The sequence below is a fragment of the Blennius ocellaris genome (assembly GCF_963422515.1).
Source record: "Blennius ocellaris genome assembly, chromosome: 23".
NCBI lineage: Eukaryota > Metazoa > Chordata > Actinopteri > Blenniiformes > Blenniidae > Blennius > Blennius ocellaris.
Genome location: NC_137672.1, coordinates 13,773,488 through 13,789,391, shown reverse-complemented (window position 1 = coordinate 13,789,391; position 15,904 = coordinate 13,773,488). Strand labels below are relative to the sequence as shown.

At 43.2% G+C, this 15,904-nt stretch overlaps 1 protein-coding gene across 2 annotated transcripts in view; it reads left to right on the top strand.

Moving 5' to 3' along the window:
• LOC308146933 (ADAMTS-like protein 1) overlaps window positions 1-15,904 on the top strand; it is a 91,068-nt gene that overhangs the window by 21,430 nt on the left and 53,734 nt on the right. For both annotated transcript variants that reach the window (XM_080518940.1, XM_080518939.1), the window contains exon 2: window positions 10,821-10,937. In XM_080518940.1, coding sequence (XP_080375066.1) covers window positions 10,821-10,937 — 117 coding nt within the window. The remainder of the gene's footprint in view (window positions 1-10,820; window positions 10,938-15,904) is intronic.

Below are 15,904 nucleotides of genomic sequence, written 5' to 3'. Positions count from 1 at the left end.
GCTCTGGAGAGGAGTCGGACTTTCATAACGTACGGTGATGTCGGTGAGAACAGTTTTGGGGGAAACTCTGCGGAACAAATTTGCTGGCCTTTGCTGCGGTATGAGAATTGGGTCTTCACGGATCGCAGGTTTCTCTCGTCCGCTCTCGTCTCCCCAGTTTCAGACGGCCTTTTTTTTTTTTTTTTTTTTTGCTTCAGCTCGTTGAGCACCTCCAAAGGTTTACTTTGTGGCCCCTTCAGTGACGTGTGGCCACGATTTAGGGCCCCCAGTTTGCCAGGTTTGTTCTTTGTCTCCTTTAAAGAAAACAGCAACTGAATAGGTCTTCTGGGAGGTCTGGCATTGAAAACTTGCAAGCATTTCATGGAAGGATCCATGTTTGGGGCATTGCCACTCTGAGCTCAGCAGAGGCTTACAATGGCACATTATGTTGAATAATGGCGAAAAAGTGAGCAAATCTTGGTTTGGTTTTGTTTTTTCTCTCCTTTCAACCAAATACAAAGTTTGTGGCACAAAAGGTCAGTATTCAGAAGAACAGTGTGGACACTTGCACTCCCCCATTGATAGTGAAAATAGCTTGGAGCCATCCAGTGTGGAGTTTTCATGTTCTCTCCTGATACTCTGGGTTCTTCCTACAATCTCATACATACCTGTCCAGGGTTTTTTTTTCTTTTTCTTTTAAGACCAATCCACTTCCAAGGTACATTTTAATGTCCACCATAAGAGAGGCTTAAATGATTTAATGTGAAATACTACTATTTGCCTTGCATTGCTCATATTTCACACAAAAGGAAGAACATTTACACCTTCATATTGAACTATGCCATTGTTTGATTGAAATTATGGGCTGTTTCCTTTTGAGATGAATCGATAAAAATGATGGGATAATAGATATTTTATGTTTTCCTGCTACATTCATATTGATAGTCAACTTAACATGGAGCTGCGGGCTGAAGCCTGAATGGAAAGTTAAGAGAATTTCTGCGGCGCCGTTACAAAAACCCATATAAAGTGTTTCCATCCATCATCCGGTGACAAGTCACCTTTACGTGTGAAATCACCCCGGTGTTTTGAATCAAACGGTGAACTCACTGGCCTGCACCGTGTGGAGCATTGTGTTGTCGTGGTGCCGCCCAGCTGTCTATTTTAATCCTTCTACGAACTGATGTGCCGAGCGAGGACAGATGTTTGTATTTGGTTCTTGTTTTGAATGAAGCAATGAATTCTCAGTTATGACTCTTTCAAACGCTGCATTATCCATCTGGGTCGCAGTTTTCTTTAGCTCCTGGATGACCACTTCGACTGCAGAGCTGCTTTATTGTCAGTCAACTCAGAGTGCATTGAGGCTCGGCGGTGGCTCGGGCCAAATGGTCGAAGCTCTAGATATATGTGGTCATCGCTTTCTGTTTGAATGTGCTTTGTTGTACAGTGTTGTGGTAAACATGTCTGAAATATAATGTCCAAACAGCAAGACATATCAGACTATGATACCCTTCTCAGCTCAAATTTAATTTAATTTGGTCTGTGAAATACATACATTTTAAGTAAACCCTCTGATGTTATATCTCGTTACTTGTGTTGAACGAAGCTACGATACTTGCAATATGTGCAATTCCAGTGTTTCAATAGAAGCAAGTGGCTGTGGGACCTGATTGGCTCAATTTGCAAGTAGATGTAATCATGAGTAACAAAAATAAAGAGGTTGTCAGATGGTAGTATAATAAGAAATGATAATATCAAGGTGTGATGGACTATAGATCTTATAATGGGTCTTTGAGATCCCGTCTTCCCTTCAGATATAGATGCACTTCTGTCTGTCCAGATGCTTATTGAGCTCGAATAACCCTGCGCTTCCAACACGCTCAATATTAACATGTCGATCCTCTTTTCCTCTGGAAAACTTCATGATGAATTTGTTTCGTCTTTTTTTCAGCTGAAGGCAAGTGAGACAGAAAAAGCGTGACTCAGTGATTTGTACGCCCTTGCTTGCTTTAGTTTCACACTCTTGCAAAACCTTTCCCTCTGTGCTGCACGGTGGAAGCAGTGCCAAGGCCATCCATCACGGGCAGGGCCGGCGTGCAAGAACAGCAAATGGCTTTTTAGGGTTTAAGGGGTTGTCTTGGAAGATTCGAACTGGGTGGATGTTAAAATGTCAAAGCCAAAAGCCTTTCATTTCGGCCTCATGGATCCAGAGCTTGGCCCGGACGAAGGTGGACCACAGGGAAATATTTAAAAGGATTAGACTGATGCAGTGATCATAACAAACACTTAATGAAGTGATCCACTTCAGCGTTAAAGTCCGGCACTGTCGTTCATTGTGTGCGTGACGGCGCGGCAGGAAAAGTTTTTGTGTCTAAGGAAATGGGTTGTGATGAGTCCGGACGTGGTCTTCACTCTGCTGCTTTGTGCCTCTGCCCTCATTGTGTATTGTTGGGAGCCCATCTGGGAATCTCATTGTTTCCAACAGCTGGTATAGCCTGAACAGGGTCAAGAGTGTTGGGCGAGCCTCAGACTTAAAAATTTCTCTCAGCGAGATTCGGCCCAAAAAACACATAAAAAAGTTGTGTTTCTCTTGTACAGAATGTAGTTTTTTTGCTCGGTCAACTCATTTCAAAGACATTTGGTACAGTGACGCTGCATCGGCTCGTCACGAGATGTTAGCAAACCTACCTTTAAAATAGCTTGAAAAAAGTTTTTAAAAAAGTGCTGGAATTGAATCAAACACCGCAGAGGCCTGAGGTCCATACCAGGACAGGTTTTATTTAATTAGAATTAACCAGTTTGGTTGAGGTCTGAATGCATCAGTGACCCCTGAATGGATGAATCACAGGAAGTAATGGGCTTCAGGAGCCAGATTGTGAGCGATGTTCACACCAGAAGACTTCCTGTAGCTGATTTTCCTCCTCTGGACATTTTATGAGCTGCTGATGAGTTTTCAGAATGTGAAATCACCTCCACATTAATGTCATGTACACTGCAGTGCATTCAGCCCAGCACAGTGTTGTTATAGGAAAAAAAAAGTGTTTTTTTAAGAATAGAGGGTTGAGAACCACCACTGAGGACGAGTCATGATGGTTTGGTGAAACGGTGTTACATGAACTTTGTACTGCATAAAGAAAGGGCTCTTTTGTTTTTTTATTGTTTTTGTGGTTTTCCACCATGTTTCGGTTCTGGAATTGTCACAGCTCTCCATGCTGATTCTTTTTGAGCTACCAGAGCTCTTCTTAGGGCTTCATTAAAAACCTCCACATTAACATACAGCACGGCTGTTACCTGAGCTGCAAAACCACACTGCGTCTGCTGCAGAGATTAATGTTTGTGGTGAAGCTATTTTTTGCATGGAGATATGTCCCTGCTGGCCAATGGGATACAAAAGCTTCAGCGCTGGATCGCATCTGTACCGACTGCCCTGCCAGCCAGGGATTGTAACGCCACAGAATTAGCTCCCCGCTAAAGCAGAAAGGCTCCGGTGAATCCTCTCGGCCTCGCACATGGTCAGCAGGTGGACCAACCTGTCTACTTAGCAGGACATGCTGCTTGCTAATGTTGCACACTTGGGTGGGTCAAACTCTCGGGTTGCGGTCAGCTGGTGGTCAGCCCGGTAGTGAAGATTTGTGATTTATTGTGCAGGAGCAGCAGGTGTGAGCATTATAGTATCTGGTCTCTGTTTGTGTTGCAGGCTGATATTTTGCGGCTGGAGGGGGATTCTCGCAAAATCCAGAGGGCAGTTGAAGAAAAATAGCTGTTGACAACTGTGGAGGGAAATGATCGATGATGACCTCTTCAAATGATTTATCCTGCTGCCTTATGCAGAAATAGTAGGCGACATTTGTGGTCCCTGCAACATAATTCACATGTGGGACAAGTTTTAGTCCATATAGAATGAGCCTGTATTGTATAGTAGCTACTTTACTGTGTGCGGATGAAAACCTGGGCGACTCTGTAAGAGTGTTTGTATTAATTTATCAATAAGGGGCTTCATTCTTTCACCTCAGTACATCGTCAATGAATTCAAGCCTTTTCATATTTTACCAATGAAAATGGTTCTTCCTGAGTTTATACAGTTTTTATTTGTGGGGTTTTTTGGTTTTTTTTTGCAATAGTGCACATTCAACCAATACTGGATCTTGGCCTTGTCTGGTCAATCTTTGTTCACAGCTTTGTGCAGACAGTGCAGTACAATACATTCCCATTCCAACTAACTTGCCTGTATCTGTGTTGCAGTGGAGGGATCCACTTTTGGGTTTAATTTGCATTTCACATATTGTGAAATAATATGATATATTCATATCACACTATTTTCTGAAGCTGGATTTGAATTCATGTCAAGGCAAGTGAAATGTATTTATGCTTCACAGAGTAAGTTTCAGTTTTTCTTGGGTTGTGCTTCTCAATTTCAATGTAACTTCTGGTTATAAGCTCCTTTCCCTCCAGCCATCCAATATTGACATTTTAATTCACATCAAGCCATTTACAAATACTAAATATATTTATATAATACAGTAGCAACATTTTTATACATCTTTACAATGCTTTAAATAGTTCATGCATGTTACATACATGCTGTAAATACACAGCTTCTCAATTATAGGTACAGTTTTGAATGATAGACAGTCGCTCTGATGGATTCAGTGACGGTCAGTGAAGCCTGACTTGTTGACGTGTCGCTGGCGGCTTCTTTCACACGAGGGATCTAACACCTGAAATGTGACGGAGGAAGACATGAGTACAGGTGCAGACGATCATACAGTGTGAGTACGGTTCATCACACGCTCAAGTCCAGCCTTGAGTCACTGTATTTCAAGTGGAAAATAAGTTTACGACAACTGACACACCTTCTGTCCTTGATAATCTCACTCAGCTGAGGTTGTTTTAGTTGATAAATATTATTGGACCCTTTCATGACGTCAAATAGCAACACTGCTTGACCTTTGTGTCTTTGCTTTTGTTTACAATTTACAAAGTTGGCATGCCATGTTGACAGGCGATTGACACAACAATGTCTACATGTCTTAATTTGTACTTGTGAACATGTGGGACTAAATATAAACATTGTATACATGTGAAACAGTATATTCCATGTGAAGAACAGCAAACATGTTTCCAAAGCAAAATCAATGTGCATGCTTCTTGTAGTACTGAAACCGTGTTTTGCTTCGTAAATATTGAGCTCAATTAATGTTGATTTAATACACTTCGCTGAGATTTATTCAAATTTTTCTATCGTAAAGGCTTCATGACGCTTTTAGATGATTAATTCATGCAACACACAACATGACCTTACAACTGTTTTACTGAGTTCTTTTAAAACATCACTCGTGTGAAATGATTTGAATCGGACACTTTTCTAACTGTAAAAAAGAAATCCTCATACTCAGGTAAGCCGTTTCCTTCCGCTAACTTGAACGCCGTCAAGTCAAACACGCTCTCCACGTTCAGCATTTGACTCCCAAATTCCTGGAAGGTGTCCCACGCATCTCCATGTCCAATCCTTTGTCTTTTCTTTTCCATTATCATCCTCCTGAGGTGCAGCCTGCTCCTCACTGAGGCCATCTCTGGAGGAACCCAGTCTTTGGAGCTCCTCCTGCTCTCGCGTTGACTTTCCCGAGGATTTTCTGCATGTTTGCGTCTGCACTGAACAGATGAGGGACTCCGACGTTCAAGTGAAGTGCTTGATCCCACTGCCATGGCTTTTAAGAAGCAGAAGTAAACCCCTCTCACATGGCGCCGTGGTTTTCGTCTTGCGTGTTGTTTAAAGGACTGAATGACCTGTCGTGCAGTGAGCGAGTGTTGCTGCAAGCCAAGTGCTCAGCGGTCAAAGTCTGTTTATTGGGGATATTGACGCCTCCGACTCTCAAGTATCTCTGACGTTCATAAGAGGTCTTTAAGGAGCCGCAGCCAATAGTATGGTTTCTCAGTTTTATCTCTCTGACGTCTGTTCAACAAGGTGACGACAATTGAACCATATAAAGCAGTCGAATATTGCGAATCTTTTAAGGAACTAAGCAGTTTGCGGCATAACTACAGTAATGTGGAGAACACAGAACGGATATGTATCCATATGTGGAAATCTCAATGCAAACTGCATCAGATCAACTGACTTGTCTTGTTTTTCACCATTTTAATTGTTAGAGGTAGAATTCAAAACTTTAAGATGCAATAATGTCTTTATGTCAAAAAAGGAAAGCTTACAATACATAAAATTGAAAAAATATTAGCAAGCATAAACAGCTGTGCGTTCACTTGTGTTAGAGTGCAGGTAAGTAATTGCTGCGGAGGGAGTTAAAGCTGTATTGCACATATAAAACAGCAGGTATAATAAAGCAGCAATTAAAACCGCAGGATAAACAGCAGAATGTGCAGAGTGCCTGAGACAATATCACACAAAGCTTAAGTTTCAGGAGGTGACACTTTTAATTGTTTAAAAAAAGAGTCCAATAAGTTAATAATAGTAGACATAGAGAGTGGACTGTTTCATAACAATGGCTGTCCACTAACATTTCACATTCTACGACATGACGCCAAAAGTTTTCAGCCATGAGCAAGGATATTGTAACGATTGTCCATTTTTATTCCAATACAATTGAAATCCCACAAAGCATGGCCGCATTTATTTTGGTTTTAAGCTGCTTAAAATCAATATGTTTTAAATATTAGCCCTTCATTCGAGACTGTCTAAAATCCACCTTCAAAAAATGAGGAAAGAAAAGGTAATAAACCTATAAAAGATGTCGTTTGCGGCGCTCATTTCTCTTCCCTGCATTTAACCAAAGTGATTTCCCCCCCCCCAGTGCGCTGCTGCTGTATTCCATTTCAACAGAAAATACTTCAAATTGAGAGTAAAACACGCTGGTTCGTGAGGCCTTTGAAAAACGATGTCATCGACGCACTCCATGCATCATTAGGAGGGTGCCGCGCATCGTTATGAGACGTTTAAACACGAGAGAACAAATCGGAGAGGGACGTGACGACAGTGCCAGGAAAGTTTTTCATCGATCAAAGGTGGATTAGTTTCCCCCCCCCCTCCCTTGAGGTTTCGCCCCCCCCCCCCCCCCCCCCCCCCCGCGCTGGTCTGGATGAGAAGTTAAAGATCGCAGCAATGGAGACAAGTTGAGCTTTTTGCCACTCTCTCTGTGTGTTTGCCGGGGCGGATTGCGCTTAGGAGACGGAGCTCAGTTAATCAAGTTGAGGGGAGTCTGGCAGTCGAAGCTGTGGAGATGGTACATCCTCAAAGGTTGCCTGAGGGAGGAAACAAAGACAACTAAATAATCCATCAGAAATCGGAGAATGTGATGAAAGTGGTCTTTCAGTTTTATTTAGTTTTCTCAGAGAGTGTGGTCATGAAGTGTTGCATTGCAGGTATCCTGTGTGAAGGTCTGAAGTGCAAATTGTAACCAGCAGTGCTCTTTCCTCCTCGACACTGAAGAGTGTCTTGTTGCCTGAGCTGTGCCAAGGCTCTGTCACAACCTTTATGACTCTTACATTATCAGGTTCGGAATCCTCACCAGTTCATGCGCCGAAATGAGAAAATAGTGTTCACAATCCTCTCGTTCTTTCTCCCGGACCGACGTGTGGGGGGGGGGGGGGGGGGGGGGATGCTGAAGGTCCTCGGATAAGCAAAAGAGGAGGGAAGGGAAGGAAACGGAGGCCGCAATGTTTCCTCTCTCGAAACGTGTTAAGTGAAAATTCACATAACTCTCGCTGAAAGTGGATTAGCAAAAATATCTTTTCCTCTTAGGTTTCTTTCAGACGGGAGCCAGTCGCAAAAAAAAATAAAGGGGGTGGGGGGGTGTCCTTATCTAAACATCGGATGGAGTCCTATTAATCAAAGGCAGCAGAGCATGAAATGCAAGTTTAGTTTTTGGAGTTGAACAGCATGGCTAGAGTCACTCGTTTTTCACAGTTTCCACCCAAACAGTGGAAGCTGGCACCACGGTGCAGGGAAGCTCAATTATAATATCAGGTTGGATGTTATTACTGTTGATTATGTGCGTTTGAAGACCCGGCGTGCCTCGGAGTTCACTTCCTCTCCTCTCCCCTGGTTGAAACGTGCTCTTTGAAATCTAACTCGGGTTGGAGGTTAATGAATCGCCGTCCTGGTTCCCTGCTTTACTTCCACCGTCGCTCTTTGTGACACCGACGCACAAATACACACTTCTTTTGAACCTGATGTGTAGATTTAGACTTTGGCTTCTTCAAAGATTTTACGGTCCGGCAAACCAAAGACTGTGTTTTCGTGACCTCTGTCCTGTTAGTTTTAGATGAATTTCAACAATAATGCATGCAAACAGACCATGTAGTGATGGAAAAGATGCCTTCGGCTATCAACCTGTCCACTCACATAATGGAAATTGTCAAATAATTTTGTCCTTTAAAATCTGCCTATTGCAAAATCATGATTTTGGCTCGAGGTTACAAGCTGAAAACAAATATTGAGGTTGGTGGTCCAGAAATTTAGATTGCCTTTTTCCCTTTTTTTTTTTGAGAAGATGTAATATTTAATATAAACTTAATATAAACTCTTAGGAACCACATGAAAGCAGCACAAGTTCTTCTGTTCTTGAAAATGTGTTAATGCATTGTTGCTATTTTGAAGTGATTCAACAAGTCTGCTGGACTGGTCATGTGCCTAGTCGATCTGATTCATATGCATAGATAAACTGCTATTCTGTGATTTCTTGCAGAGACAGGAAATCAACATTCTTTTGGAATTGTGTGTGTGTGGCCAGTTTTTGAAATCTATTTTGGTTCTGTTTCGGTCTCCAAAAGCCCGTGTATAACTGTTGAGAAATAAAGATTTCCACTTTCCACACCAGGAAACGTAAACTTAATCCCATCTTAGATGGATTCAAAAAAACATTTGTTTAAGACGTTTTATAGTCTATGAGTGACTTTGTTTGGCTCATATGTTTAAAAATCAAGGATTTGGTCAGCATCTTCTATCCCGCTTCCTTACATCTTCACGTAACTCAGCACTTTGGCTGTTTTCAGAAGTATCAACTCCCGCCAGTTCCTAATTTTTCTGTCCAGTGGGGGTGTTCTGGATGCTTGACATTGGCACTGCACGGCCAGCTTGTTTTCATAAGGAAACGAGTTTGATAGATCTCCTTTTAAGACTCCAGCAAGGCGGAGTGTAAGCTGCCATGCTCCATTAGGCCGGAGCTCACTCCAACTCCAGCGTTTCCCCACTTCTTCGTGGAGAATGGATGCAGGCTTCATGATGACGGGGAAACGACTGTCAGATTTGTCAAGTTTTAACGCTCCAAAAGTGTGTGAGAAGATAATTTTTAAACACACGGGTGAGAAATCTCTTGAGAAAGACACAATCAGTGTGTTCATCTCAGCCGGGCCCCCATTTAGCCTTGAGCAAGGACATCTGGTCACTTAAGTTGTTTTCATTACATCTGATCTGGGACACACACACACACACACATGGAGCTGCTCTTAATGTTTGCATGCTTGACTTATGTTTGCTCTTCCCCTGAGTTGTTCTTGTGCAACATTGGTAATTTTCAGCATCACTGACATGAAATTCTTCACAGCAGTGTTCGTGACGCTCTGGACTGCATTTTCTTAAAGGTTTCTATTTTCAGCTATTGGCTTTATGGCGCTTGTATGATACTCGTGTGTATACTTTGCATTATCTAAACGTGTTTATCATCTTGCATATACTGTATATGATGAAGGTCTCCCATGCAGCCCACTTTGCATATTGTTAACTATGAACAGCAGAACAGTTTCTTTCCCTCTTTACCGATGACACACGATCAAGGCAATAACCTACAAAAATGTGCTGGTACATTGTGGGATTTTTCATACCCAGTAATGTGCTTGCCGACATTGCACCACTCTCACTTATGTGCTGTGAGAGGCCTCAGTGGTGCGACTGTCTGGAGTTAAGTAGCGCTGAGAGGAGGCTTTGGACGAGATATGATTTGTCTCAATGAGGAGTCTTGACTCTTTGACGGATTCCCACAGAAAGCTGCTGCGGTACAGTTACTTGGCAGAATTTGTGAAAAACTACCACCCCCTAAACTGTGAACAACCTCAAGAGTACCCAAGAGCCCACATCTCCTGCCTTAGCACATGCCCGCGGGGCAGGCAGTTGACCAGGGTCATTACATGGTGTTTATGACCCACGGAGAGCAGCTGAGGGCCCCCGCTCTGTGAATTTGTGCATCCTTGAGAATGCGGGCCGTGCTGTGCTGCTAATGGGCCCTATCCAAAATACCCCCCCCCCCACTGCCACTACCGATCTCCCCTCAAGACAAGGGTTGCTGCGTCTTGTGAGATCAGATTTCTTCTGCTGTGAATTCCTCCAGAGCCTGCAAACAAAAACAGTCCTGTCATCACAACTCTTGGCTGCGTTACATTTGGTAGCACTTTAGATGGGCTTTGTTGGTCGTTTGGAAAGTCAACGTGACATTTATGAACGTTACGGGCAAATCCCGTCTTGGACCTCTCGATGGCAGTGTGTGACAACAGAACGCTGCTGCAGTACCACTGAAAAAAACCTTCATTACTGCTGTATTTGACCGAGCACAATCTTGCCCGAATGCGACGGGCTTTCAGAAAGAGAGTTCGGTGTGTCTAAGAAGTTTGGGCTGATCTGACGGGGATTTACACTCGCAACTATCGCAAGAGTTTTTCAGAAAATGACAAAAAAGAAAAGTATCGAGCAAATGACAGTTCTCTGGATTGACATCCACTTATATATATATATGAACGGTGTCACCAGGATTTCCTGCAGTGCTGCTTCTTCTTTTAAAAGTTGACTGTCGTATAGCTCTTGGTGTCATTGTGACTGTGGTTTTATTTTCCAGGTGGCTGTGTTGGCCAACGATGGGGACGCAGTGTTTATCCGGGAGTACACTCTGATTCGAAGAGATCACCTTCCCGAAGAGCCGCTTCACGACAACAGCCAGAAACCAGAGGACCCCGTGAGTTTCCCTTCAAATAGTTCTGCGCCCAATATACGAAAACGTCCCTTCGATAATTTAGGAACAAAAATATACATGTAGATCTGAGGTGTCAGATAAAAGTGAATCAGCTCGTAAATCTGTTGCAGTGCATCTACGTAACTCACGAGAGCAGAGGAGTGAAGAATCATGTACGTCGCACCTCAGTAATGAGTTTGTGAATGATGACTGTGGGATCTTGGGGAGAGGAGGCGTGATCTGACTGCACGCTGACCCAGCTTGATGTGAACCAGGGCAGCACGTGCAAACGCACACATCTAACGCCCCTCGCATGTTCGAGGGTGGGGTGCGGGTTTTTTTTTTATTTTTTGGCCTCAAGTTACTCCCACTTGTCATCACCTTTTGATGAGACATGAATCCTTCCCGGAGACGTTTCCTGAAGCCGCTGCTTCACCCAGATGTTTTATCTAATTGGATGTGGGAGACGGTTTGAGCTGCTGCTTTCACCAGTACTGATGCATAAACTCCCATCTCGATATTCCTTTGTCCTGGCGGTATTACACACAGGCTGTTAAAACTGATTTTATTGATATAAGATGCAATCTCGCATGTATGCACATGTACACACTCACACGTGTAATAATGCTTTATCTAGATGTCATCCATTCTCATAGTGTTCCTCATTTGTCCTCTTTGCATTGAAATGGAGAAAACCAGATGTAACTGGTCAGATGTTTTTAGTAATTAAGCCATTATCCTCTTGAATTAATAACTGAAATTTGCCAACTCCTGCAGCTTCAGTGTGTTGAACCGTTATCATGTGCTGCTTTGATCCTCTCGCTGGAACTAAATCATCCTCATTAAAACGAGAGATCAATATGGACCGTGCTGCTTCCAGTAAAACCTTCTCCTCCCCTTTCATTTTGATTTCCTTCCCTAAACACAGATTTTGCTCTTTCTTAGCGTCTTACGTGGTCTGTGATATCCCAAAGGCAGGCTTAATGGAAAAACCATTTCAAAACTAAACTCTATTAGGAGTCAAGAAGTTAAGCACTATGATACATGCTTTACAGGACTGGAGTTAGAAACCACAAACAGCTACCTTTACAGCAATTGGACTTCATTCTGTAACCAAGTAGCTGTGTGGTTTAGGGCACAAAAAAGTTTTGAATATGCATCAGCAAAGGTTTTGAGGGATTTTTCAAACCTCAGACAAATAGTATTTATAAATCTAATCCTACATGCTGTATTCCTGCCATCCAAGCCTCAGTCGGTCTTTATGGTTTTCAGGTTTTCATTCAAATGGTTGCAGTTGTCGTCTGTTGCTATCAACATGCAGGTGCTTCGATTGTGACTTTAATGGTAAATAGAAACATTTTAAAGTTGACATAAGTCTATTGAAAGGGGCAGAAGCTGGAGAGGAAGCCCTTTAAAAAGAAAGTGATGCCATGCCAGGTGACTTTAGTGGGATGGTCCCCACATGTTATCTAAAGTATTTAATTGAGTGGCTTTAATGTGATCTTTCCTTCATGTCTGTCTGGTTTCTCCTTTCATCACTCAGCTGGTTTCAGTCTCCGTGTGCCTGTGGCGCTGCTCTGCGCTGGATCGTGCTTCAATATTAAAGCTTGATTTCAAGCCAAGATAAACGCAGCTTAATTACCGAACCAACCCACGAGGGGGATCGGTGACTCCGAAGTGTATTCGCCTTCTCTTGTTTAACTTTCACGTGCCAGGGTCGGCTGGTGGGCAATAAGGCTGACCTCCCCAGCACCCTTCACCCTATCCCCCAAGAGGGCCACAGATGAATTGTTCTCTCGGAGCGAAAGTGTTTTTCCTGGCAGCCCCAGCGCGAGGTATTTCGACGGGATAGAGCCGTCTTACACGGCGAGGGCCTGACATACCTCTGTAAATTAACCCATATTCATTATGTGATGGCGTGCATGTCCTGCGGAGCTTCAGTAATGTCAGGTTTTAAGTATGTTTATTGGGTTGAGAAGTTCCTGATTCAGAGAGTGCGGGGGGTCCGATGGATGATGTGTTGGCTGCTAAGTCTTGAGAAAGACTCAATGAGTAAGACGATAAAGATAAACAGAAGATAAGCCCATAAATAAGGCTTACGCTATTCCCACTCGCAGAGTTTGACCAGGAGTGACTGTTTTTAACCACCATGTTGGTTTGATTTGCTTCAGTTTTGGAGGAGAGAAGAAGAAAAAAACAGTGTTGAAACAAAAATCACATGAAGGCTTGAATTTATTTGGTTTTTAATGCTGTTCAACAATGGAAGAAAGTGATGTGGAAGATTGAAACTCAATCTCCTTTGAAGTCCTGGTTTTAAAAGCAATGCTTGGGTGGTATCCACTACTCAGCCTTGAGGGGTGATGGACGACCGAAAAGAAAGGAGGACAGGGAGCAAGTGCTGTAAATGTAAGAGTTTGGGATAGCAGAGAAAGAAAAAAAACAGACTTTGGACAAAAGAAGAGAAAGGAGATAGGAGAGACTCGCCACACGGTTTTCTCCTCAGTCGCTCTGGTCTAGACAGCAAATGCGATCATCCTGTCAACAGCAACTTTAAAGTGGGTAACTGAAAGCTGATCCTTCATTTACTGAATGTGTGTGTGTGTGTGTGTGTGTGTGTGTGTGTATGATTGCCAGTGTCTGTTTTTCTGTGTTTGTGCGATAGCGTTTTCCTTCAGCTGCACTGAACTAAGTATCCATGTAAAGCGTTTTCCACATGAAAGCATGTCATGCTCAAATATTTAGTGGAACATCAAGTTAAACAGTCATTTCAACTTTTTTTTAAATTTTTTTTTAACACAACTGCAACTAAATACATGACCAGTTAATTCTGTTAACCCACTTCACGCACATTTTTTTTCACAGGTTTTATTTTGATCAAGTTCTTCAGATAGAATTTGTGGTTTATGGCTCAGAGACCTATTCTTTTAATTTTCGGGATTTCGTAGAGGCCTAAAAATGATTAAAAAAACTAGACTCAGTTTCACAGGTTTAAGGTTTGTTTCTTTTCAAGGTTTCTGGCTGTCGTGACAAGCTGGATACTGTAAATCACTGGCCACTTCTTCTCCCTCTGCAAATCTCCTGTGAAAAAAAAAAAAAAAACAGCTTCTCAGTTTTGTGTGCCTTGTAACCTGTTTAAGTACAATGCAGCTCCGAATGATTGCAGCTTTAGGTCACATTTTGTGTCAAACACTCCAGAAATGACCAGAATATTATGGGTTGTGACAGTTAAGTGGTCCGTAATGATGGTCATGAGAGCCCCATTTTTTTTTTTTTTTTTTTTTGCCTGATGTGAGGGCATTTCCACTCTGCATGTTTTCACATGTTTCAACCTATATGTTTGTCTTTTGTCTCATCTTTCTCATTGTTTTGCATGATGGATGCGTTGTTGGACAGTCTGGCCTCCTGTCATCATGTCTGTTCTACTTTTTTTTTTACATTTTTTTTAAAGCTTGACAGTGAATGTGAGCTGAGAGTCTTCAGAGCTATTGAAGCCGGGGCCAGGCGGGCCCGGAGACAGACAGGGCGGCGAACACGGGGCGCACACAGTAGCCATGACAGCAGCGGCAGAGACAGAGAGAGAGAGAGGTCCATTGCTCGGCTGCATGCTGACTTGGCAGCTGTGTTTTGCGTGCAGCGCCAGGTGGAAAAGGGCAACCGTCTTGCACATTAAAACACTTCATTTGTCTTCATTAAAAGGATGGACATGTTAGCTTTGGCAGGAAGACAGGATGTTTAGGCTCAGGTTTTTTTTTCTGCGCTGTGCCCCCCCGGTGTTAAACATGTCATGTGGGAAGCCTTGGGCTATAGCTCAGGTTCTGATGACTTGGCTTCGCTCGTGAATATATCATCTACAGCAGTGGCAGTAGTATTGTGTGCATTGGACTGACTAAGCTGTTCTCTTAATAAACTACTCTATGATTTGCATCATAGAGATCAAAAGACATCAGAACTTTGACTGTGACGGATCATCATACTTTATATTTGCTTAAAAGAAGGTGACTTTCCTTGAAAACAAGAAAGGGACCGGGAGCGTTTCGCTTCTCTTACTCGTACGCGTTGGCTGGCTGACTGGTGTTTGGCACTCCTGAGCGCCGATACGAGGCTGAATCCCAAATCCCCGGGAGAAAGTGCTGAGTGCTGGTGAATGTGGTATAAAGCCACGTGGCTTTGGACTGGGGATCTTTTTCTCACCCCGGCGCTTGTTCCATCAGCATGTGTGTTCAGTAAAATCCCTGGCCTGCGCCGTCTTCTCCCCCGCTTGATGTGGTCTCCCGTCAGTGCGCCGTGGGCATTGGAGCCGCTGAGGTAACAGGGATGAGACCTCGCCGCAACGCCCACATAACAAAATATGGCCGAGTGTGAGTGTATGCAGACTGCCTGTTGCTGGCTAAAGCCTGCACACACACACACACTCATGTTACCCCTCGTGTTATCCCACAGTTGTTTGTGTTTGCATGCTGACGTGTGCATGTGCTGGAATATACGCACAGGCCCCCATATGTTTGTGATTTCTGCGCCTCTCGCGTTCGACGTATCGCATGTCACCTCGTGCAAAACTGTGTCTTTGATTAAAAAAAAAAAAAGTTTACTCCCTTCCTCCTCCATCACCCTCACACACTCCTCACCCTATCCGCTCCTCCTCGGCGTGTGAAGGCATGCGCACAATTTCTGGCGCAGTGATTGATTTCTAATTGTTTACATTTCCGTCCGCACTCCCTGTTGCAGATGTTTGTCTTCTTCTCTGCGTTCTGTTCAGCACGCATTCACACGGGCATGAACCGACCCACAGAGAGACGCATACATACAATGGGGATGATCTGGAGCCACAGAGTTTCATCCAGGAGCTTTTTTTCTTTCTTTCTTTCTTTTTTTCTTTTTTTTTTGGATGGCTTAGCTTTGGGTTTTGGCACGGTTCATATTAATTGCCTCCAAGAGGCGATTGTTACTATTGGTCTCTTTATTTTCTGGCT